The sequence below is a fragment of the Balaenoptera ricei genome, chromosome 7 (genome assembly GCF_028023285.1).
Source record: "Balaenoptera ricei isolate mBalRic1 chromosome 7, mBalRic1.hap2, whole genome shotgun sequence".
Lineage (NCBI taxonomy): Eukaryota > Metazoa > Chordata > Mammalia > Artiodactyla > Balaenopteridae > Balaenoptera > Balaenoptera ricei.
Genome location: NC_082645.1, coordinates 49,388,609 through 49,411,539, shown reverse-complemented (window position 1 = coordinate 49,411,539; position 22,931 = coordinate 49,388,609). Strand labels below are relative to the sequence as shown.

General features: G+C 36.4%; 1 protein-coding gene across 2 annotated transcripts in view; it reads left to right on the top strand.

Annotated features, from left to right (window-relative positions):
- The window catches only part of LOC132368965 (CD302 antigen), a 132,024-nt gene that overhangs the window by 22,208 nt on the left and 86,885 nt on the right, over nt 1–22,931 (top strand). For both annotated transcript variants that reach the window (XM_059927958.1, XM_059927959.1), the window contains exons 7-15: nt 2,143–2,337; nt 3,276–3,433; nt 5,572–5,682; nt 6,236–6,324; nt 6,448–6,617; nt 8,980–9,179; nt 9,748–9,890; nt 20,580–20,661; nt 21,591–21,659. In XM_059927958.1, coding sequence (XP_059783941.1) covers nt 2,143–2,337; nt 3,276–3,433; nt 5,572–5,682; nt 6,236–6,324; nt 6,448–6,617; nt 8,980–9,179; nt 9,748–9,890; nt 20,580–20,661; nt 21,591–21,659 — 1,217 coding nt within the window. The remainder of the gene's footprint in view (nt 1–2,142; nt 2,338–3,275; nt 3,434–5,571; nt 5,683–6,235; nt 6,325–6,447; nt 6,618–8,979; nt 9,180–9,747; nt 9,891–20,579; nt 20,662–21,590; nt 21,660–22,931) is intronic.

The following is a 22,931-nucleotide window of genomic DNA, read 5'->3' as shown; positions in this document are numbered from 1 at the left end:
ATACTGCCAATGCAGGGGAGTATTTGGTTTTGAACCTGTGGTTAGATATTATCAACTACACATGAGTAAAGCTTTGGTTTGGTATATGCCCATGAGAAGGCAGAGATATTCTAGACAGGAAATATATTTCTGTTCACAGGTGGCTCTTCTTTCTCTAGAGCAGTGGTTCCCCAGGCCAAGAGCATCAGCTTCACCTGTACCTGTAAGAAATGCAAATTTCAGGACCTACCCCAGATTTACTGAATCAGGAACTCTGAGGGTGGGAACCAGCAATCTGTGTTTTAAAAAGCCTTCCAGGTGATTGTGATACACACTCAAGTTTGAGGGCCACTGCTTTAAGGCCAGGTCTTACATATTACCTGCCTCTGTGGGAAGTAAAAAATGATGGACACGGGAATGTTCCCACCCCCTTCCCCACAATGCCCACCCCTTCTTTGCCCACCTCTCTCTCCTTCTTTGCCAGACTGGTTCTTTGTGTTGATAAATCAGGTAGAAAGGAGGGGTGCAGATGGACAAAATATGTACACAGAAGGGGGTTTTTTCCAGGGAGTTTGGGGGTAAGAGAGACACAGGACAGCTGAAACTTCTGAGGTGCAGAAAAGTTTAAAAGTTTGAAAGAAAAGTCTTTGAAAAAATGGAGAAGAGAAATGCCCTGCTGTCTTTCACAGCGCCCACCGTATACCTGGTATTTGATTAAATCCTCACTGAATGAGAAAAACTAATACTTAAAACTGGGAGGAGAAAGGGAGATTTTAAAATGTCTTGCTTTAAGGAATGTTGGGGGAAGAGAATAAAGCATAAAATTTCTTATCATCCAAATAGGAGCATAAAGCTATTTTTTAAGTTTAAAAAATAATAGGGGAAAATGAACATTTATCTTCCAAGTTGATTCAAACCAAATTTAGTCCATACAATAAAAGGCATAGCAGAAAAGACAGCACAAATGAAAATAAACCAGGATGACTAATGATAGATCAAATAAATACCCTGTAGTAGCAATTATTAAGTAAATCAAGATGCTTCCACATGATTGAACAGTATGCATTTAATAAAATAACGGTGCCAGCAGGAAAATACAAAAAGCAGAACAATCATATGCCTACCTATCATTTTAATCTTGTAAAAATATGTATTCATAGAGACAAAGACTAGAATATGAACATAATTATTTCAAGTTCAATTATGGGTGTTTTTCCCTCTGTTCTTTTATTATAATTATAAAGTATAATCATAATAATAAGTGCTATTTCAGAACCTTAAAGCTAATTGAGTGATTTTACAAGTGTGAGAAGCTGAACCTGAATTTTATTGTTTAGTAAAAATCAAACTGTCCACATTTTTAAGATGCTGTGTTTTCTTATAACAAACATTCCAAATGGTCCGAATCCATGAAGCCTGAAAAGCGAAACTGTTTTCTAGTTCTGTTAAGAGGGGTAGGTAGAAGTATTTTGTATGGTTTATACCTTGCTCTTTTTCTCTCCAAAACTCACCATCACTTGAGTGAGTTTTATTATAGTCAAAACAAAGAGTCCCTCATTCCATGGACCGTAGGACTAGCAGAGGGGAGGAAAGAAGAGGTCCAGAGATGCCCTTTGCCCTTTCCCTCCAGTGATGCCATTTCTTGGGTGTGAAGTGAATAAATGTCTTATTATGTTCCTTAAATCTCTGCCTGTTCTCTGTTCAACAGTGAGCATTAATGCACATTCCCTTGCTAAGCTGACCATACATGAAAAGGAGGCTCAACTTCATAATCTCTCAAAGTCAGAGACTGGAGGGGAACCTCACAAATCCCATACCCAGGAAGAGATTTGTCAACACCTGGCTTACCCCACACTTTTCTTCTGTCTGCTAGGACTAAGGGCAATCCCTCTTTAAATAGTCTGTGGCCAGCCATGTAGCACATTTGTATCACTTTAAAGTCACATTATTATCTGAATCCCTGCAGTCACTCTTATGATGTTATGTATACATTAGGCACCACAAAAATTCATGTCACTGTACCATCTGACATCACATTCTCCAGTTTTCCAGAAGCCTTATGATTCAAGAAAGAAGAATTTGCAATTCAATATTCAAGAATTTAAATATTGATTCAAAATAGATGTGTCTTTACTGGAATATAAATAGCTTCTTTTCCTCCAGGTGTTTGGACATACTCAGATACCCGCTGTGATTCAGCAGACTGGCTGCCAAATAATGGATTTTGCTATCTGCTGGTAAATGAAAGTGATTCCTGGGATAAGGCACATATGAAATGCAAAACCTTCAGCAGTGACCTCATCAGCATTCATTCTTTAGCAGATGTGGAGCTGGTTGTCACAAAACTCCATAATGGGGGTAAGTTTTTAAGGTATCCTCTTTGAGAGGTTTAAAACATTTTAATGTATCCCTGTTTTCAGATTCTTAGCAAGAATGAAAAGCTTATAGTTTGATCCTATACCTCAGCATTGTCTAATAGAATTTTCTGCAGTGATGGAACCATTCTATAATCTGTGCTGTCCAATTCAGTAGCCAACAGCCACCTGTGGCTTTTGAGCCCTTGAAATGTAGCTAGGGCGACTGGAGAACTGAATTTTTACTTTCATTTCATTTTAATTGATTTACAGTTTTAAATAGCCGCATGTAGCTAGCAGCTACCGACCTGACAGTACCACCATTGATTGAATAATTTCCTTCTTCTCAGAAGCTAAATGCTATTTAAATTACTCCCAACACTTAAGTGATGTTTATTTCACTTTTATAATTATTTGAAAGCTGAAAAATGAAGAACAAAACACCAGAGAGCCAGTATTAAGACCTCCTCCTAGGATTCACCCATAGTAATAGCAAGTACTAGATACCTGTTCTGTGCCAGCATGGTGCCAGTTGTTTTACCTGGGAAGGCAGTATAGTCATTCCATGGCGGTGATGGACAATATCCTTATTCTAACTGGAATATCTATAACTGTATTTGTAGAGTTTCATTATTTCTCATAAAGCAAGGTTTATCTAAACCAGGTATCAGGAACATCCAGCCTACAGGTCATAGTACAGCTGTTCCACCTGTGTACCCTACCTGCATAAGTGACCTGAAAAGCCCTCATCATTGGGCCTGCCTAACTTATCAATACTTTTACAGGTTAATTAAGAGTACCATTTTCTGAATTAAAATTTTAAAAGAAAAAAAATACCATCAAGGCTCGTAACACCCCATATCAGAATGTAAAAATCAGTAGCAGTGTACATATTGAAGTATGTAATTGAGTAACCAAACAAATAAAACATTTTTCTTTTAGATGCCAAAGAAGAAATATGGACAGGCCTTAAGAACATAAATACACCAACTCTATTTCAGTGGTCAGATGGTACTGAAGTTACTCTGACTTATTGGGACGAGAATGAGCCATATGTTCCCTACAATAACACTCCCAACTGTGTTTCCTATTTAGGAAAGGTAGGAAACCTCCTCAAGTTTACTTATATCCTTACTGTTATACCTGAAAATCTAATAATAATAGTAAGATGACTTTGGTTGGGATATTTGTGTTTAAGCTGGGAAAGAAAATAAAAGGTAATAGCACTGTAGACTGTCTTTCCAGTAGCTGCTGAAAAAAGGTAAATAAAGCAATTACTAAAGAAGCAATCCGATTCCTGTCTGAGAGTATCTTCTCTGGTGTGAAACAGATCAAGAGAATCCCTTTAGAGCTCAGATTCTTGTGCCAGATTGCTTCTGCTTTTTCTCAGTACCACCAGTGTGATATTTAGCAGGTAGCCACAATTTAACCTGGAAAATCCCATCTTCTCATGTTCAGATCAAAGTAATTCAACTTTGAGAACTGAAAAACTAGTTTTGTTAAAAAATTAGGTCTGACTTTGTTCGAGAATATCTTACTCCTATAGAATGCATAAATGTTTATTGAGCATGCTTCAGTAAGCATGCTCAATAAAGCATGCTTCAGTAAGCATGCTCAATAAAGCATGCTTTGGACTTTCAGAAGAGTCCAAAATAAACTATTGAGCCGAAAGGACATATATGTCTCTATATTTTTGTTTGTAGCACTTTCCTGTGGACTCCTAATTGTTTGGGAGGCCAATTGTGTCACTCAGACTTCTAGAGAGACTTAAGTGGAAGCAATAAATGGTAGGACTATTTAGAAGTGTTTCAATAGTAAAGATGTTTTTAGAAAGGTGTAAAGCTGAATTTAGAAAGGTGTCACATTTAATACTCTATTTAAAAGGATACACAGGATATCTTTAAAAGAGTATCAAAGATAGAAATGAGGTCCCATAGGCCAGAGTGAACTGATGGCTTATCTAGACAGCTTCCAACGTTCAAAACTGACCCGTATCACAATTGACTTACTAAAATTTAATTCAAAGAAAGCAGAGTGACTTAAGCAAAATAAGTGTTAAGTAGCATATTTGAAAGATAGAACTTTGACGTCTAGACTGAAGTAGAGTTGGCAGAAACTTTTGATTCTAAAATTCTTAGAGAGTCGCTATTCTAATCACCATCATCATCTTACATATGAGGAAACTCAGACAGGGAGATTAGGTGACCTGCCCCAAAGTTTTTTTTGTTGTTGTTGTTTTTTAACATCTTTATTGGAGTATAATTGCTTTACAATGGTGTGCTAGTTTCTGCTTTATAACAAAGTGAATCAGCTATACATATACATATATCCCCATATCTCCTCCCTCTTCTGTCTCCCTCCCACCCTCCCTATCCCACCCCTTTAGGTGGTCACAAAGCACCGAGCTGATCTCCCTGTGCTATGCGGCTGCTTCCCACTGGCTATCTATTTTACATTTGGTAGTATATATAACTCCATGCCACTCTCTCACTTCGTCCCAGCTTACCCCTCCCTCTCCCTGTGTCCTCAAGTCCATTCTCTACGTCTGCATCTTTATTCCTGTCCTGCTTCTAGGTTCTTCAGAACCATTTTTTTTTTTTTAGGTTCCGTATATATGTGTTAGCATACAGTATTTGTTTTTCTCTTTCTGACTTACTTCACGCTGTATGACAGTCTCTAGGTCCATCCACCTCACTACAAATAACTCAATTTCATTTCTTTTACTGGCTGAGTAATATTCCATTGTATATATGTGCCACATCTTCTTTATCCTTTCATCTGTCAATGGACACTTAGGTTGCTTCCATGTCCTGGCTACTGTTGCCCCAAAGTTTTTTAACCTGTGGACAAACTTTGGCTGTGTCATATGGAAGAAGACTACAACTCTGGCAACTCTGTGGGCTGGGTTCTTCTCTCTTCAACTTCTGTATAGTGTCCTTTGGTGGTTTTATTGTCACACTTATAAGAAAATGAAACTCATCCCCACTGTGACCTTGAGGTGATGCTGAAGTAACAGGCTTCCAGGTTTGTTGGGTAGCATTTTCTAGGAGTATGTTCTCAGATTTAATCATTCATTTATATTCATTTTCTCCCCCTCCCTTTCCTCCTTCCCCTCCTCCCCCTCTCCCTCCCTGATAGTTGTAGGAAGAAACTATCTTGATTTAAGATAAGAGTTCAATTGTAAATATGTGGCAAATAATTTCTCTTGTGGGAAAAATTATTTTCTGTTTTTTAAAAGCTAGGTCAGTGGAAGGTCCAATCATGTGAAGAGAAACTTAAATATGTATGTAAGAAAAAGGGAGAAAAATTGAATGATACAAGATCTGATAAGATGTGTCCTCCAGGTGAGGTATGTAAAACCCCTGTGGAAATTTTTCTAAGCGATATTATACCTTCTTGGTTAGATATGGTAGTTGAGACTTACATACCTTAGACTTGGAAAATAGAAGAAATTACTAGGTTCTGTTCATTTATACATTAGAGCAAGCCAGAAGGTGGTGAATCATAGATATCGGCACTCTTACAGAAGAAAAAAGAGTTATAGGAAAAATAATTATCTATTCATGAATTTCTATAAAAATGTATATGATTATATCCTCAATGCTGATTTTTTACTTCTCTTACTTGCATTATTCTTATTCAAAAGTTATTGAACTAACAACTGTTATACTCTTATGATGAGCTAGGCATTAGGGGTAAAGAAAGTTAAGACATTCCTTCTGTCTGACGCAGGCTCACAGGCTTATGGAGGTTTTCTATGAAATTGTATCCCACTCTCATCATGTGTTTAAATTCCCTGCCCATGTCCTTAATTTCCCTTAGTTGTAAGATGTTACTTATGTAACAGAAACTTGCTTCTTATCAAGTGCAGAAGACAGTGTGATATTTTTCCTCTGATTTAGGGCTGGAAGAGACATGGAGAAGCCTGTTACAAGATTTACAAGGATGAGGTCCCCTTTGGAACCAACTGCAATCTGACTGTTACTAGCAGGTGTGAACTTTTAACTCTGGGTTCCTTTGCTAAATAATCTTCCTAAAAAAAAGTGCGTCTTCAATTTATATAGTATTTCAGTCACTGTAAAAAACACCTACTAATTTGACTCTCATTTTGTAGATTTGAGCAAGAATACCTGAATGATATGATTAAAAAGTATACTAAGTCTCCAGAAAAATACTTCTGGACTGGCCTGAGAGATACAGATGCAAGTGGAGAGTATAGTTGGGGAAGCGCTGGTGGAATAAAGCGAGCTGTAACCTTTTCCAACTGGAATTTTCTTGAGCCAGGTGAGTGCCTTATAGCCTTGAAAGCAGTAGAATACAGTGACCTGTGAGAGGCAGCATTCCTCCCAAATGTGTTCTTCACTTACCTTTGAAATATGAAGAGGATGATGATCTTCAGGACTAGAGTCTATCTGTGGAACCATAAATAGAAGCAGCGACTATGTCTTCCCTATGAAATCCTCGGCAATTACCCAATAAAAGCTAGAAAACTCAGTTCTCAGAAACCACCGTCTAATGGCACAGAGCTAGAAGCGTCAGTGTGAGTTTGTTATCTTTTCCATGTCGTCTCAAACAGAACCTAGAAGCTTCATTGTGGAGCACTTTACATTTTCACCTCTCTGCTTCTTAACTTCTTTCTCCAAAATTGAATGTGTTTATTTCTGTTATTCTCAATGGGTGAGAATTAAGGAGGCAATGTATTGTAGGTATTATTTATTCTGAAAGGTAGTTTATCCTTCTTTAGCCTAAAGCATTGACCATAGTTAGCCATAGAATCAGAACACTTGAGCCAGAAAAGGCCTCAGAAGGCCCTTCTGATTTTAGAGTTGAGAAAACAGAGGCTTAGAAAGGTGACTTACTTGTCAAAGGTTACCTGCTTATTGAATGGCTAAAATCCAGATCTGATTTCTAATTCAATGCTTTTTAGAGGCCTTTGGCTTTTTATGAGACAGCATTCGACTTTTCTTCCTTTGAATTATTTATATTTTCTTATGTTTGTATAATGGAATCATGAAGACCATTTTTATAACAGAAATTGGAACATGTGAATGTGTAGTTCAACACAATATTTGAAATAGAGAATGCCCACAAAATTTGTAATACATGATCATCAATATAAATATGAGTGGTATTGATAATAACAAGGTCATCTTTTTACTTGTAGAAGATGGAGGATGCAGATGCTAATCCTGGTTAAATTTCACCTCAAATTAGAATGTTCTAAAATACAAAATACGTGATTTCTTTTATAGACACTCAGACATTTTAGAGTCAGTGTCACATTCTTCATGGATAAGCCTCAGTGGTTTGGGGCAGGGGTGCTTAGGAAGTAGCTATAAAAGCTATTGTCTCAGTCTGTAGCCAGAAAGACTGCCTTTTAAGTCCTCTCTACCATTATTATTCCCAGATTCAGCCAGTTTGGTTTGCACTGGGCAAGCCATGGATAGGGGGTAGAATCAGAGAAAACAGCACACCCATCCAGGGTAGCACAGCATTATTTTTCCCAGTCCCTTGTTCCTCTTGCTGTCCTTGTATAATGAGACATGAGACCATCTGGCTTCTCTGTGTGACGGAATGGAAGTTGTCCTTATTACTTTGCAATGTATTTTCTTCTTGTCCTCTGCACATTTTAAGCAGTGTGATGTAATGGGAAAGGGAGCATGGCATTTTGCCAGACAAATCTGGGTTCAAGTTCTGACTCCACCACTCACTAACTATGATTGTGGGCAAGTCACTAATTCTTCATCTGGAGATGGATCTGACAATACAAACTATCTTTTAATGTTGTAGTGAGTAAATAAAATTCTGGCTGCCATAAAATAAATAGTAAACAAATGTATATTACCACACACCTCCTTTTACCTTTATTGTACCAGCTCCTCCTTTGGATCTGAATCTGAGAGTGTTGTTTTGAGGTTTACTAAGTTGCTTAAAAACTGTTGAAAGCTGTTAGGTGAATATGAACGGTTTAGACTGTTCTGAGCCTCATAGTGGTTTAGGGTACAGCTCTACACACACACCACCTGGATTCCAATTCTGGATCAGCAATTTACTCACATGTGACCCTGGACAAATCCCTAATCCTCACTGTACCTCAGTGTGACAATAGAATCCACTCTATGTGACGATCAATTCATTTAATCCTCTTAGAATAGCACCTGGCAAGTAGTAAACACTTCTCTGTATTACTGTCATCATTATTATTGTGAACAACACATTTGTTTCCTCCATTTTCTTTCCTATTCTCTCTCCCCACTTTGAATCAAATGAAGTGTGTAGGCACTAGAAAATGTTGGGGCTTTAATTTTTTAATGTTTTTAAAAAATATTTATTTATTCATTTTATTTTTTGGCTGCGTCGGGTCTTAGTTGCAGCACCTGGGATCTTCGTTGCGGCGTGCGGGATCATCGTTGTGGTGCGCTGGCTTCTCTCTAGCTGTGACATGTAGGCTTCTCCCTAGTTGTGGCTCACGTGCTCAGTAGTTGCGGTACGCGGGCTTAGTTGCCCCGCAGCATGTGGGATCTTAGTTCCCTGACCAGGGATCGAACCCGCGTCCCCTGCATTGGAAGGCGGATTCTTAACCACTGGACCACGAGGGAAGTCCCTTTAATGTTATTTTTAATTAAACTTTTCCATTCAACCCCAGCTTCTCCAGGAGGGTGTGTGGCTATGGCTACGGGAAAGTCTCTTGGAAAGTGGGAGGTGAAAGACTGCAAAAGCTTCAGAGCACTTTCAATTTGCAAGAAAATAAGTGAGGCCCCTGAGCCTGAAGAAGCAGCCCCCAAGCCTGAAGACCCCTGTCCTGAAGGCTGGCATAGTTTCCCCTCAGGTCTTTCTTGTTATAAGGTAAAGTAATGTTCTCATTCAATCCCTCAATGAAGCTATCTGTCTGCTCTCCTAGTCCATGTCTTTGTACAAACTGTGCTCCTCCCCAGACACATACATCACCTACTGAAGTGTTTGGGAGCACAGAGCCCTTGTCAGGGTATCATTGAACCTCTGGTGTCAGATGACTCATTCCCATATAAACTCACGTGCTACCCAAAAGAGCAGGGCCAGAGCCAGAACTGGCTCTTTCCTAGGGTTCTTTTGTTCTGGGAAATTGGGTGAGCTGCATGCCATGCTAATACTTTGCTTATGATTCTCATATCCCTCTAATTATTGTTGTCAAATGAAGAGTTCTGTCACTTCTTACAAGTCAAAAATTTTATTTTAGGGTCCGTGTCAGTCTGGCCTCTAGTTGACACTTTCAGCAGGACCTGTCTGTGTCACAGTATATGGGCCTTTACCTCTGTCTTTATTACACTTCTGAGAGTCCATTTCAGGGGCCCACACATTTGACTATAATCAACTTTGAAATTATGAATACTTTATGATTATACCAGAAAACAAATTAACATTATATTTTGTTAAGCTATTTCATATAGAAAGAATTGTAAGAAAGAGGAACTGGGAAGAAGCTGAGAGATTCTGCCAAGCACTTGGAGGGCACCTTCCTAGCTTCAGTCATATGGATGAAATAAAGAAATTTCTGCACTTTCTAACAGACCAGTTCAGGTAATACTTTTAGAGTGAGATCTTCTATGTTAAATTTGATGTCCTCTAGGTATTCAGAATTGACATGTTTTATTATCTAAAAGGGTTATTCAGTACTTTAACAGTCATTCAACATCAAACATTTTTATGTGCAAGACGCTATGAGGGATTCAGAGATGAAGGAGACAGGGTCCCCACCCTTTGTGTAGTGTAATAATGTCCAGCAGTGGGGATACAAAAAGTATGGTGGAAAAATCTAGAACATGAGTAAGGAGAGGCCATGGGAATTTAGAGGAGGGAGGAAGTGTTTCTGGGAGGTATAATTGGGGAAAATGTTATGAAGAAGGATGATTCTTAGGAAGTAAGGTAATATTTGAAAGTTAAGATGGGAGAAAAAGCCAGGGAAAGCAGAACATAAGCAAAGGAACTGAGACTAGAATATACAGATATGGTGAAAGAGAAATGAGCCATAGAACTTAGCTAGAAAATGGAATTTGGGTATAAAATTAGAACACCCTTTCTTGCCAGGGAAGGAGTTTAATATTAAGTCAATAGGCAACAAACAAACAAAAACGAAGTGTGTATGTGTGTGTGTGTGTGTGTGTGTGTGTGTGTGTGTAGAGAGAGAGAGAGAGAAAAACAGACAGACAGACAGAAAGACATGGTAGGTAGATGCAGAACAATTAATTATAAGGCTATTACAGCCCAGCTGGTAGAAAACTACATTGAAGAAGGGCAGTAAGATGGGACAATAAGGAAGTGATCAGAGGTGTTACAAAGATGGAGTCAATAAGCCACTGTGATTTTGATGTTATGTAGAAGGAGGATTCCTGAACGGTTTTCTTGATGTCCTTAAAGATAATGTGGAGAAATATGGGCCAAGTGTTGCTGCCATAGAGGGAATTTTTTCTGAAGCTTTGGGGACAATCATAGGTATGAGGGGCTTCTACTTCACAATTTATTTTTCCCCTCACTTTTTTTTTTTTGTTTTCTTTTTTAAGAGAATGAACTTTTTAATTTATTTATTTATTTATTTTTGGCTGTGTCGGGTCTTAGTTGCAGCATGCGAGATCTTTCATTGCAGCACATGGGCTCTTCGTTGCAGTGCACAGGCTTCTCTCTAGTTGTGGTGCGTGGGCTCCAGAGAGTGTGTGCTCAGTAGTTGCGGCACACAGGCTCTGTAGTTGTGGCTCGCGGGCTCCAGAGTGTGGGGGCTCAGTAGTTGTGGCGCAAGGGCTTAGTTGCTCCGTGGCATGTGGGTTCTTATTTCCCAGACCAGGGATCAAACCTGCGTCCCCTGCATTGGAAGGCGGATTCTTAGCCACTGGACCATGAGGGAAGTCCCTCCCCTCACTTTTTGAATCGAAAAGAAGACCAAAATTTGTAAATCAAGGAGTCAGGGTATATCAGGCAAACTTATGGAAAAGAAATCACCACCTGGACATATCCTAGTGAATACTTTCCTGATCATTTTGACCCAAAAAAACAAAGACTTCAAAGAAAAAAAGCAAAAATAAAACAGGTACCAAAACACAAAATCCAGCTAGCCTTCTTCTCTAGGCCATTAAATATAAGAAGGCATTTTAAAAACTGACATCTAAAGAGTTTTGAACTGGAAAATGTGGGCAATGTGTTGATCTTAGTTCCCAGTGGTGTGGTTTTTCATTTGTGAAGATAGTAATTGATAATGCTCCCTACTTGAAAAAAATTTCAAAGACATATTCCAGTTGAGAGATGAATAAAAATCAAAAAACATGAACAGGTATTTTGTTGTTAAAGAATTAGAAGGTAGAATACATAACATAAAAACATAGCCCCAGTCTAAATAATGCAATATATGTAATTATAAAATTACCCTAAATTATCCTAAATTTAGAATGTAATTATCCTAAATTCTGAAAGAGAAACAAGAATATTTTAATAAAACCAGGTGTTAACTCTGGTTAATACCAGAGTTTATAACTCTGTTTATAAATAAAAACTGAGATGTAAAGAGATAAAATGGTTGTGAAAACTGAAAGTATAATAAATTTTTCATTTTACCTGGAAATCATATTTAGAAACACAAATTTTGTATTTTTTTAAAACTGTAAAGAGTATGTTCATCTACTGAATATGTAATGGGTGAAAAAAAAAGGCCCATACAGAAAATTATAAAGGACTAAAATAACAAAGCATGAAGTCCAGCATAAAGAAGATGGCAGAAGACCAAATGTATCCATTATCAGTTATGTTTAAGTCGAAGTTTGCAAATGTGTTCAGTAATGAAACCCAACTCTATGCTGTTGAAAGATACCTAAAACAAATCTTGCCGATTAGTACCTTTCCAGCCCAAGGAGTATTATGTTCTTTTCCTGGAAGGAAGGGACCACAAAGCGTTTCAGAATCAAAACATTTTGATAAAATCCATATTTTTGACACTCCTTTTACAATTAAAACAACCGGCAACATTTTCATATTGCAGCAATAATTAGTGCTGAATAGCCAGTGGCCCACCAAAATGCGGCATCACTCTCCAATTTGTTGTGGTCTCCAGTTTATTACTCCTTGGCCACTTCACTTGCTTATGTTATTTTATTTCTTTATAATTTGCTGTATGGGCCTTATTCACCCAAGTAGCATTGAGTTAATAATCACAAACTTAACACAAAAATTAGAATGGGAAAATTAAAATAATGGGCAAAATTATATTGTGTAAATGTGAATGAAAAAGCTAGAGTTGTAGTATTAATATTAGATAAAATACAATTGAAGTAAAAAGACATTAAATGGGAAAATGAGATCTTATTATTGATTAAAGGTACAATCTACAGTGAAGTTATAATAGTCAAGAACCTTTACACACTTAAAAGGTATCAAAATGTATAAAACAAAAATATTAATTATATTACTAAAATTTTTCAATAAAAAATAGTAATGAGAGACTCTAACGCTCATCTCATTTATCGACGAACGAGACAGGCAAAATAGAAATAACATAGAACATATGAATAGTATAATTAAGGTTGATTTAATAATATCCTCTTTATTTATAGATTAAAAAGTCTGTATATACTTCCCCTTCAAGCTCTTTGCCTGGATCACTTAAAATAATGCACCTATTAGGCTAAAAAAAAAAAAAAAACCCTAACATTTCAAAGTGGTAAAATTATACAAGTTACATTAGAAGTGAAATCAAATCCCCTTCACCTAAAAATTCAGTGTTTTAAAAAAAATTTTTATTGGAGTATAGTTGATTTACAATGTTGTGTTAGTTTCAGGTGTACAACGAAGTGAATCAGTTATACATATACATATATCCACTCTGTTGTAGATTCTTTTCCCAAATAGGTCATTACAGTGTATTGAGTAGAGTTCCCTGTGCTATACAGTACATCCTTATTAGTTATCCATTTTATATATAGTAGTGTGTATGTATCAATCCCAGTTCCCAATTTATTCCTTCCCCCACCCTTTCCCCCCAGTAACCATAAGTTTATTTTCTACATCTGTGACTCTTATTTACAAAATAAACATTCAGTGTTTTTAAGAACTCTTTTGGCAAGTAAATCAAAACTGTATAGATGATAATAAAAACACTCATTCTGAAATTCATGGGATATAACCAAAGCTATAGCTGGAGGTACATTAATAGCTTTAAGGGCTTTAATTATTAAACAAAAATAATGAAAATAAGCATTCACCTAAAAGTTAAAATATTTATCAACATAAATAAAAGGAAACCATAAGAAAGAACCTAATAAAGATAAAAGTGAAATGAATGAATTAGAAACTAGAAAAGCAGTAGAACTGACAAATCCTAGAGTTTTATCTCTAGAAATAAAACTACAAAACAGAAGAAAAAAAATCTACTGATGACTAAATCATGAAAACAAACCAAAAAAACAGATACTTAAAATGAAACCTAAGTAAGAGATTATAAAATCCTTTCAATGGAGAATTTTTTTAACTGGTAAGAATCCTATGCATAATTCTATGTTATTATAATGAAATTATTAAAGTGAACAATATCTAGGGAAATATAAATTAGTATATAATTGATTTAATAAGTGGAAACCCGGTAATCCAATAGCCATGGAAAAAATGGAAAAAGTTAACAAAGAATTTCTTCCAAGAAAAAGATAGGAACTACATATATGGTTCTATATGTGAACTCCTTCATATTTTAAAAAAGAGATCATTACCACGTATTTCAATAGTACAACCAAGAGATTGTATTCCATTACATAGAAACTGGTGCAAGCATTCAGTTTATTTCACAAATAGTCTAATTCTGATATCACAACCTGTCAAAGATAGCACAAAGAATTATAGAGCAACCTCATATCTAGACTTGAAAAAGTAAATACTAACAAGGGATACAATAACAAACACAGATATACTGCTTATTGAGTGCCAGATAATGTCCTAAGTATTTTCTACTAACTAATCCTTACAACGGCCTATGAGGTAGGTTACTATGCCCATTTTATCTAAATGGGGAGATGGAGACACAAAGAAGTAAAACAACTTGCCCAAGGTTATATAGTTAGTAAATAAAGGATCCAATATATGAACCCATTAGAGCCCACTTTCTTAACCGAGTGTGTTATAGTACCTCAGAATAACATGCCTTGATCGTGTAGGATTTCTTCCAAGAGTACAAGGTTGGGCCAGTATTAGGAACTCTATATATCTAGTCAAATATGTGATCATCTTAATAGGTGCTGAAAATGCATCTGGTAAAATTCACTATTCATTCCTGGTTTTATATATAAATATATACTTAGCATATTTAATTAATATAATTAACACATAATTTCTTATTAAATTAAAAATAGAAGTATAGTTCAACCAATAGCCATATGATACTTAGTGATTAAACATTAAATGCATTTCCATGAAAGTCAGAAAAAAGGTAAAGATGCCTAGTATCATCACTTTTGTTGATCTTTGTTTGGAATTTTTCCCCTGTTCATTAAGATTTTAAAAAAAAAGAACATTACAACATGCAAATATTTATAATATATTAAGTGGGAAGAAAGGCAAATTATAAAAGAGTAAAAAATATGCTATTTACATCAAAAAGTAGACTGCAAAAATACGTCAGAAAAGATCATTGTTGTTACCTCTGGAAGATAAGATTTTGAATGCGTGTTTAAATGTTTGAACATTTTTCCACATTTTCCAGATTTGCATTAATATGCTAACTATTGTAAAGCAAGTAAAGTCTCACTACAGTGTGCTTGGAATCTGATGAAAAATATAATACGTGTGTTCCATAAATAATCATTTATTAAGCATCTATTGTATAATTTCTAGTATTTTAGACTTCATTCTCTAGCATTAGAAATTAATATACAAAATTTCATTGCACACTAACTAAGCTAATTTGAATATACAAACTCTTAAGTTTCTTTTGAGGTGAGTGTTTCTTAGCTACTGCCCACAACCTTGAGAGTAGAGTATAATGAATGCAATATTCAGACCGAATCTTTCCAGACATACATTTATTAAACAGTCATTGAAGCAGGCACAAAACATGTTATATAACCTGTCTTGTAAGCTTACAGCATCCCGGTAGTCTGTCCTTTTAGGTTCCAGTGACCATCTTGCATGGAAGGCTCATTTGAGGTAAATGTGACAGTGTTCCAGAGGCAGGATTCTTCTGTTCCCACTATAGTTGGCATCAGGCAGTCCCAGTCACCTGACCCAATGACTGGACATGGGACCATTAAAAGATCAGGCCCCAGGGCTTCCCTGGTTGTGCAGTGGTTAAGAATCCACCTGCCAATGCATGGGACATGGGCTTGAGCCCTGGTGCAGGAATATCCCACATGCCGTGGAGCAACTAAGCCTGTGTGCTACAACTACTGAGCCTGCGCTCTAGAGCCCATGCTCCACAACAAGAGAAGCCACCGCAGTGTTCGAAGCTTGCGTGCTGCCACGAAGAGTAGCCCCTGCTCGCCACAACTAGAGAAAGCCCGTGCGCAGCAACGAAGACCCAACGCAGCCAAAAGTAAATAAATTTAATAAATTTTAAAAAAAGAGAGAGATCAGACCCCAGATCCATTTCCAGTGGTAGAGGATACCAGCCTCACCAGATTCTAATACCCTTTCATGAGAGTGAGAGTGTCCCTAAGTATTTTTAGCTATTCCTCATATCTTCAATTTTACCAGTGAGTGCCCATTTCTAAGATCATGCTGATTAACAAGCTTCTAAGTTTGCTGATATTAACCTATTTCTGACATTTACTCCGCTAACAACCAAAGTCTCAGGTACGGCTTTTGGACCACAGACTCCCTTGTGGTAGCTGCCTCTGGAGCATAACCTTTCTAATACCCTGCTGACCCTCCCTGAAGAGAGAATTTCAGCCGGGCAGCTTGCTAGCCCCTAGATCTCAAGCTTGACATACACAATATCATACTGTCTAAGCTAAAGTATTTTTACGGAAAATACTGACATAAACAAACTGGGTTTTGAATCAAGTTCCTAACCCAGCAAGAGGTTAGAAACCTTTACGTGGTTCAGGGAGCCATGGAAAAGTACTAAGCCATGAGGTTGTGGATACAGTCAGCCCTCCATATCCACACGTTTCACATCCACAGATTCAATCAACTTCAGATCGAAAATATTTGAAAAAAATTCTGGAAAGTTCCAAAAGGCAAAACTTGGATTTGCCTCATGTTGGCAACTATTTACATAGTATTTACACTGTTTTAGGTATAATAAGTAATCTAAAAATAAAGTATACAGGAGGACATGTTTAGGTTACATGCAAATACTACATCATTTTATATAAGGGACTTGAGCATCTGTGGATTTTGGTATGAGGGGGGTCCTGGAACCAATCCCCTGTGGATACCAAGGGGCAACTGTATTTGTGGGAATCAATTGATGAAAAATGGAATATCATATATGATATAAAGGATCATTAAGAGCTTGTATATACAGAACAAATTACACTAGAAAACAAAAGTCTGAGAGGTATTTAAGGACTCTTTCTTGATTTTTTAATTTCTAATCACACTTGCTGAGTTCTCCCCCTCAATTAAAAATTAATACAGGTTCATTATGTAAAATTGGGGAATGTAAAAAATGATAATGAAGAAAACTAAATCACCTCAAATCCTAACTCCTAGTTATAAACATAGTTAACATTTAGTATAAATCTTTTCCATTTTCTTCTATTCCCATCATATAGTTTATTTTCCACAGAATATACAATGTTTAGTTTCTTTTCTGATCACAGAAGCAATGTATACTGAATTTAGAAAACAGAAGAGCACAAAGGAAAAACACATCACCATAATCCTTTCACTCATAGGGACTATATTTTATTTGTACTCATCCTAGCAGCTAATACAGTACCATGTATTAATCAGACTGTAACGTCTGCTTAATACGTGCTCCATTAATAGATCATTTGCCCATGCTATATTTAGACAACATATTCTAAAACTTATTCAATATTATAACCATGGCTTGAAGGGAAGAAAGGAAGCCAGCCCATTTATATCAGAAAAATGATTCTAAAGCTTATTCCTTGAACACCTTAGCTTTTTATTGCAGGGATTGACCTTTCTCGGCGAGACGTCCATTGCCCAAATTGTGTTTTGCCTGCCAAGGAATAAGGTCAGATTACTGCTCTACTTCTCACAATCTAAGTTCCATTCTCTGTTTGTATTTCAATGAAAAGAGTTCATGGTGCACCAGATCATTAAGGCTCTAAAATCTTTGCAACTCTTAACAGCAGCCCACCAGGGAAAGCCACTGTAGAACAAAAGTAGTTTTAGGATCAGGGAAGAAAGCCTTGTTTGCAGTGCGATTGCTGCTGTGTGCACTACCTCCAGTGATGTGGCATGAGTGGATTTGGATATAAATCTAAGGCTTTGCAGACTAAGCGCCCTCATCAAATAGTGTTTATTGGGGGTTATGGTTGAGGTGCTGTTTTCCTTAGGAACCAGATGCAGCAGGAAATTTGACTGAGAGTAGAAATTTTAATGCAAATACAGAAAGTAACCTTTCATGCAATGTCTTCTTAACCTCATAGCCTTAAAACCATATACTTAGTGTTTGGAGCAGAAGAAATTTATATACAGAGAGAAGTTTTCAGTTTGATTTAATTCCTCAGTTATGATCCATTTCTTCCCACAAATTTTTTTTCTTCCCTCGAATTTTTGAAAATCCATATTAAAGGTGTGCGACGATTAATGTGATTTCCAATTTCTTCTTCTCTTTATCTACCTACAGACAAATCAGGCCAAACCAGGAAGAAGTTACAAATGAGAAATTAAGTAAAAAAACCCCACAAGTAGCTACTATTTACTATATTTATAACCGACTAATAAATCTCTTGAAATGGAAGCTGAAAACTATAAAGGTCTGGGTTGCAATGAAGTTCAGTCTCAGAATGTAGTGAAGATGAGAAGCTTTGGACATGGGACAAACTTCTCTCTAGGAAACTGTTCTCTGAGATGCAGCAGAGGAGGCAGAAATGGGCTTGAAACCAGAGGTTTCTAAGGGAAGATGAGGAGCTAAGAGCAGACTGAGTGGAAATGGTGGGGACAGACCCCTAAAGAAGCTTTCTGTGGGAGCAGCCTATAGAGTAAATGCAGATGGCAAATGATCTTTGATCATCTTCCAGTCATACTGCTGATTGTGCAAAGAAGATAAAATATCTAATGCTCACTTTAGGGAAACACAGAATTCCGCACAAATTCTCCAGGCCCAAATACATAATCTACAAAAATTAGAAAGAAATGAAGTTTGAGGAAGCAAACTTGACCTCTTCTTTATTTTAGCTGTCTGAGTTTAATTATAATGTATATATGGCAATTATCTAGACCTGGTGGTTTAGAAATCTAACAATCGGAAAGTATGATACATTTGGAAGTCTGTAGGAAAGCTCTGATTAGTTGAAGACACAAACTGCAAAATCCTTTTTTAGCTGCTAAATTCAAACTAGACTTAATTGTCTCCACTGGATTTATCTTAACTCTGCAAATTGGTAATCTTTCTTTCTGAAAGAAAACAGTATAACAATAAAAACTGAAAGGGGACTGCCTTCATATTCCATTGCAATAAGTTGAAAAGCTTGAGGTTGGTAAGGTACAAAACATGCTTATTGATGTTAAAATATGAGGGAATGTTGAACAGAGGAAAGAGATGAAGAAAAGCAATTATTTCATTAAAAAGTGAGAAATTAATTTAAAATTAAGTTTGTTCCTGCCTTGGGTTCACTGGCAAATATTTTTAAATGCAGACTTACTCTATTCCCAGCAGTCTTGTAACTGTATGTTCCTTATGTTCCATATATTCTACTGAGCTTGAGAGTAGGGATTAACTTTAGATTTGGATTCTACCCCTTTTCTAATACGTGTTCTATTTATGCTTAGCATTTATGTATGTATTGCTTTGCATATATAACATTCACTCGTGTACTGGTGGTACATGACATATACAATCAGAAGGTTAAATTAAATGGAAAGTAACCAGCATCACCAACCCACCACACCCGCCAAAAAAAAATTGCATGGTAAATGGTCTACTTTTTAAGGCCTAAGAAGTATACTATGTTTTAGAGAGTATTTTCAAATGAAGTTAGAGATGGAGAAATTTCTTACGGTTATATCGCTTCAATTTATTGAAAATATCTCCCTGGTTAGAGTATAAGTTTAATTGAGGGGAAGGGATCACTTACAATGTATGTCCCTGCGTCTATATGTTGTTGTATGTATTCTTCCTTGGAATGCCTATCCTTTCTCCGCTCAGCCAGCCTGAATACTGGCACATTGTAAACACTCAGATTATGGCTCCAAAGAAATGTTGGCAATTCTTCAAAGACTGTCCTTTGTCCTACTAACTCTACAAAATGTTTCCTGACTTCCTACAGTCCACAGTGACCTCTCCTTTTTCCGAACTCTTTGTAGTGCTTAAAATGTATGCAAATTTTTATCATTTGATGTTTTTCAAAAATGGTCTCATATTTTCTTTGTTCATATATATCTTGTCTCCCTGACTAGTTTATATGCCACTTGAGGGTAGATATTATGTCTTGTGTTTCTCTGTATCATCATTGCACATAGCTCAGTGCCTTGCACATGAAAGCATAATAGTTATGACAGTTAAATATATTCACTTAAGTGATTGCTTAATTATATTGCTCTGGTATAACCCATGGAGTTTGGTATTTAGAAAATATTGATACTTGAATGCTTGTTTTACTTTAAACTTAGTGGGCAGAGGGAATTAAATTTTTTTTTAAATCTCATTTAATAAAAGGTTAGCCAAGCCAAAGGTTAGCCAGGTTCTTCATTTTAAAAAGATACTTGATAGTTATAGACAAATGCTTTAAGGAAATGCTATGGTTGTTTTTGTATCTGAAAACATTATCTAATATTGAAGCTCTGCAGTAAAAGTTTTGAAATAATCATATACTTTTTTTCCCTCCTAAGTTCTTCAAAGCAGAATAGTTTTTGCCTTTCATATGAAGAAAATAACATAAAATTTAGTTTAAAAAAGTCTGGTACTTTTTTGATAGCTACCCTGTAAATAGGGTTCAGTTTCATTTCAGAAGACTTGTTTATATAGCTTGAAACTGTGTTTCTCAGTTAGTGAGAAGGTCTTCTGAATAAACTTACATGTCTTAAGCATTTTAGACATGTGGATGCTAAATGTTTTTGCCAAATGCTGTGCTCAGATTTTCTTAACACTTCCTTTTTACATAGTGACCAGCGTTGGCTTTGGATAGGTTTGAATAAAAGGAGCCCTGACTTACAAGGATCCTGGCAATGGAGTGATCATACACCAGTAAGTTTAATCTTTCTCGTTTAGGATAATATGGAAGGAGTATTTATTTCAATAACAAGAAAGTTGATTGTTAATTAATATAGCCATACAACCATTAAATTATGTAGATGTATCTTTTTTGAAATGGAAATAGATTCATATATATGAAGTGGGGAAAAATAAGTTACTAATCTCACTTTTATTAAAAAAATAACCATACACATAGTCTCTCTACATATAATCCAAAAAAAATAAAAATATAGATATATAAATATAGCAGTCATTTTGGGGTAGTAAAAGTGATTTTTTTTCTTTTTCTTTGTTTTTTTTCCTTTTTTTTCATAATGAGCAGCTTTTATTTTTATTATTTAAAAATATGAGTTATATAAAAAAGAAAGAATTTTAATTGGAGGAAACAATTCAGGAGAACCTGAAAAAGTCCTTAAATATTATTTCAAATGTTTACATTATCCTAAGGAGAGGTTTTAGGTAACACTTAGAGGAGCAAATTATTCTCAGTTATTAAATATTTGCTCCACATTACCGTTGTGTCAAGTCATTGTATATTCTTTCAAAATGTAAAATTCCTTGACTTCATTTTCATATTGGAGCATATCCAAGAATAGTCAATCGAATAACTAACATTTCAACACATGCATTTAAAAAAAGGATTTTGCAAGCTCCTGATTCTTTATGACTCCAACTGTGAACTTAATACATGATTAACCTCCACTTCTGAAACTGTAGCCTCCTTTGTTTGGAAACTGAAGACCTCATGGCATTTTATAAGTCCTCGCGTGATTTAGCATCCTGACATAAAAAAGAAATGAAAAAGTTTTCCTCCCTTGGCATATGAACACACTTGAGTTATTAAAGCTGCCTAAATTACATCTAAATTGCAAATATTTATACATCAGTCTTAAATTCTCAAGCCTCTCTTGTCTTTTAAGGTGTCTACTATCATCACGGCAAATGAGTTTCAGCAGGATTATGATATCAGAGACTGTGCCGCTGTCAAGGTCAGTACAATGCTGGAAAATCTGCATATTTAAAAAATAAATCTGGTAGTATGTGCAATCAGGCAACAGATCCATGAAGTGCCTTTTGCGCGTGGAGCATGATATTAGGTGCAATGGGAGGTTAGAAGTACACCCATGGCCCAGCCCTCAAGCAACTTAACTGACACTTAATTTGAGAAGATAAAATTCATATTCAAGAAAGACGACTCTTGTTACTATGCAGTAATAAGCTCCAAATGAGTAGGCTGAGGAGGGCTAATGAAACTCAGAAGAGGAAGTGATTTCTATTGCCTATTTCCAGAAAGAGGTGGGACCTCAACTGGACCTTTAAGGATGGATAAAGTTTGTACAGGTAGGATAGGGTAAGGCATAAAAGAAAGTGGGGGTGGAAGGGAGAGGCTTATGCAGTGAGGGGAACAGTGCAGATCAAGAAGTTTTAGTTGGTGCTGTGGTTGAAAACAAAGGTGGGAAGTTAGACTGATGCCAGGTTAAGGAGTTTGTGCATTTTTTTGGTAGGCAACAGAACATGATTAACGGTTTTTGACAAGAACTAAGGAGGGCGTGAGAAGATTCATCTTGAGACAGATTTCAAGATGCAAAAGATAGGACCAGAAGACATGGAAGACCAGTCAGGCCTCTTCCTTTGCAGACTTCATTTGTTTATTCGTTCCATAAGTAGTATGTCCAAGCAGTCTGTGATGCTCTGGGGGGTCAACAATGACAAGATATAAAACAGTCGTTGTCTTCACAGAACTTACAATCTCGTAGGAGGTAAAGACAAGTAAAAGAGCAATTACAAGGGCTATGACAGACAAAGTGTAAGTTTTATGCAAGAACAAGAGTGTTATAGGAGAGTAACAATGACGGTGATGATGGTTATGATACAGCAGCTAACACTTGCTGACTCATGAGCCAGGTACAGTCATGTCACATATATTATCTCACTTAATACTTAAGCAACCTTGTCAGGTAGGTACTGTTACCATATCCATCTCACGGGGAAGAAATGTGAGCTCTGAGTAACTTACATGATTACAGAACTGAAATTTAAACCTAGGTGTATGGGTCTACTATGCTATGTATGGCATTTATAGAAACAGTCAGAAGGGGTATTTGTTTATGGAGAAAATAGTAGTACATTTTAGTTTAACTGATGTTTTGAATCCAAGCTTGCAGTAAGAAATATGCTGTAGTAAGTTAGAATAAAGAAACTGGAGTTGAAGGAAAATGTTCATTAAAAAAAGAGTTCTCTAGTGGCCTAGTGGTTAGGAT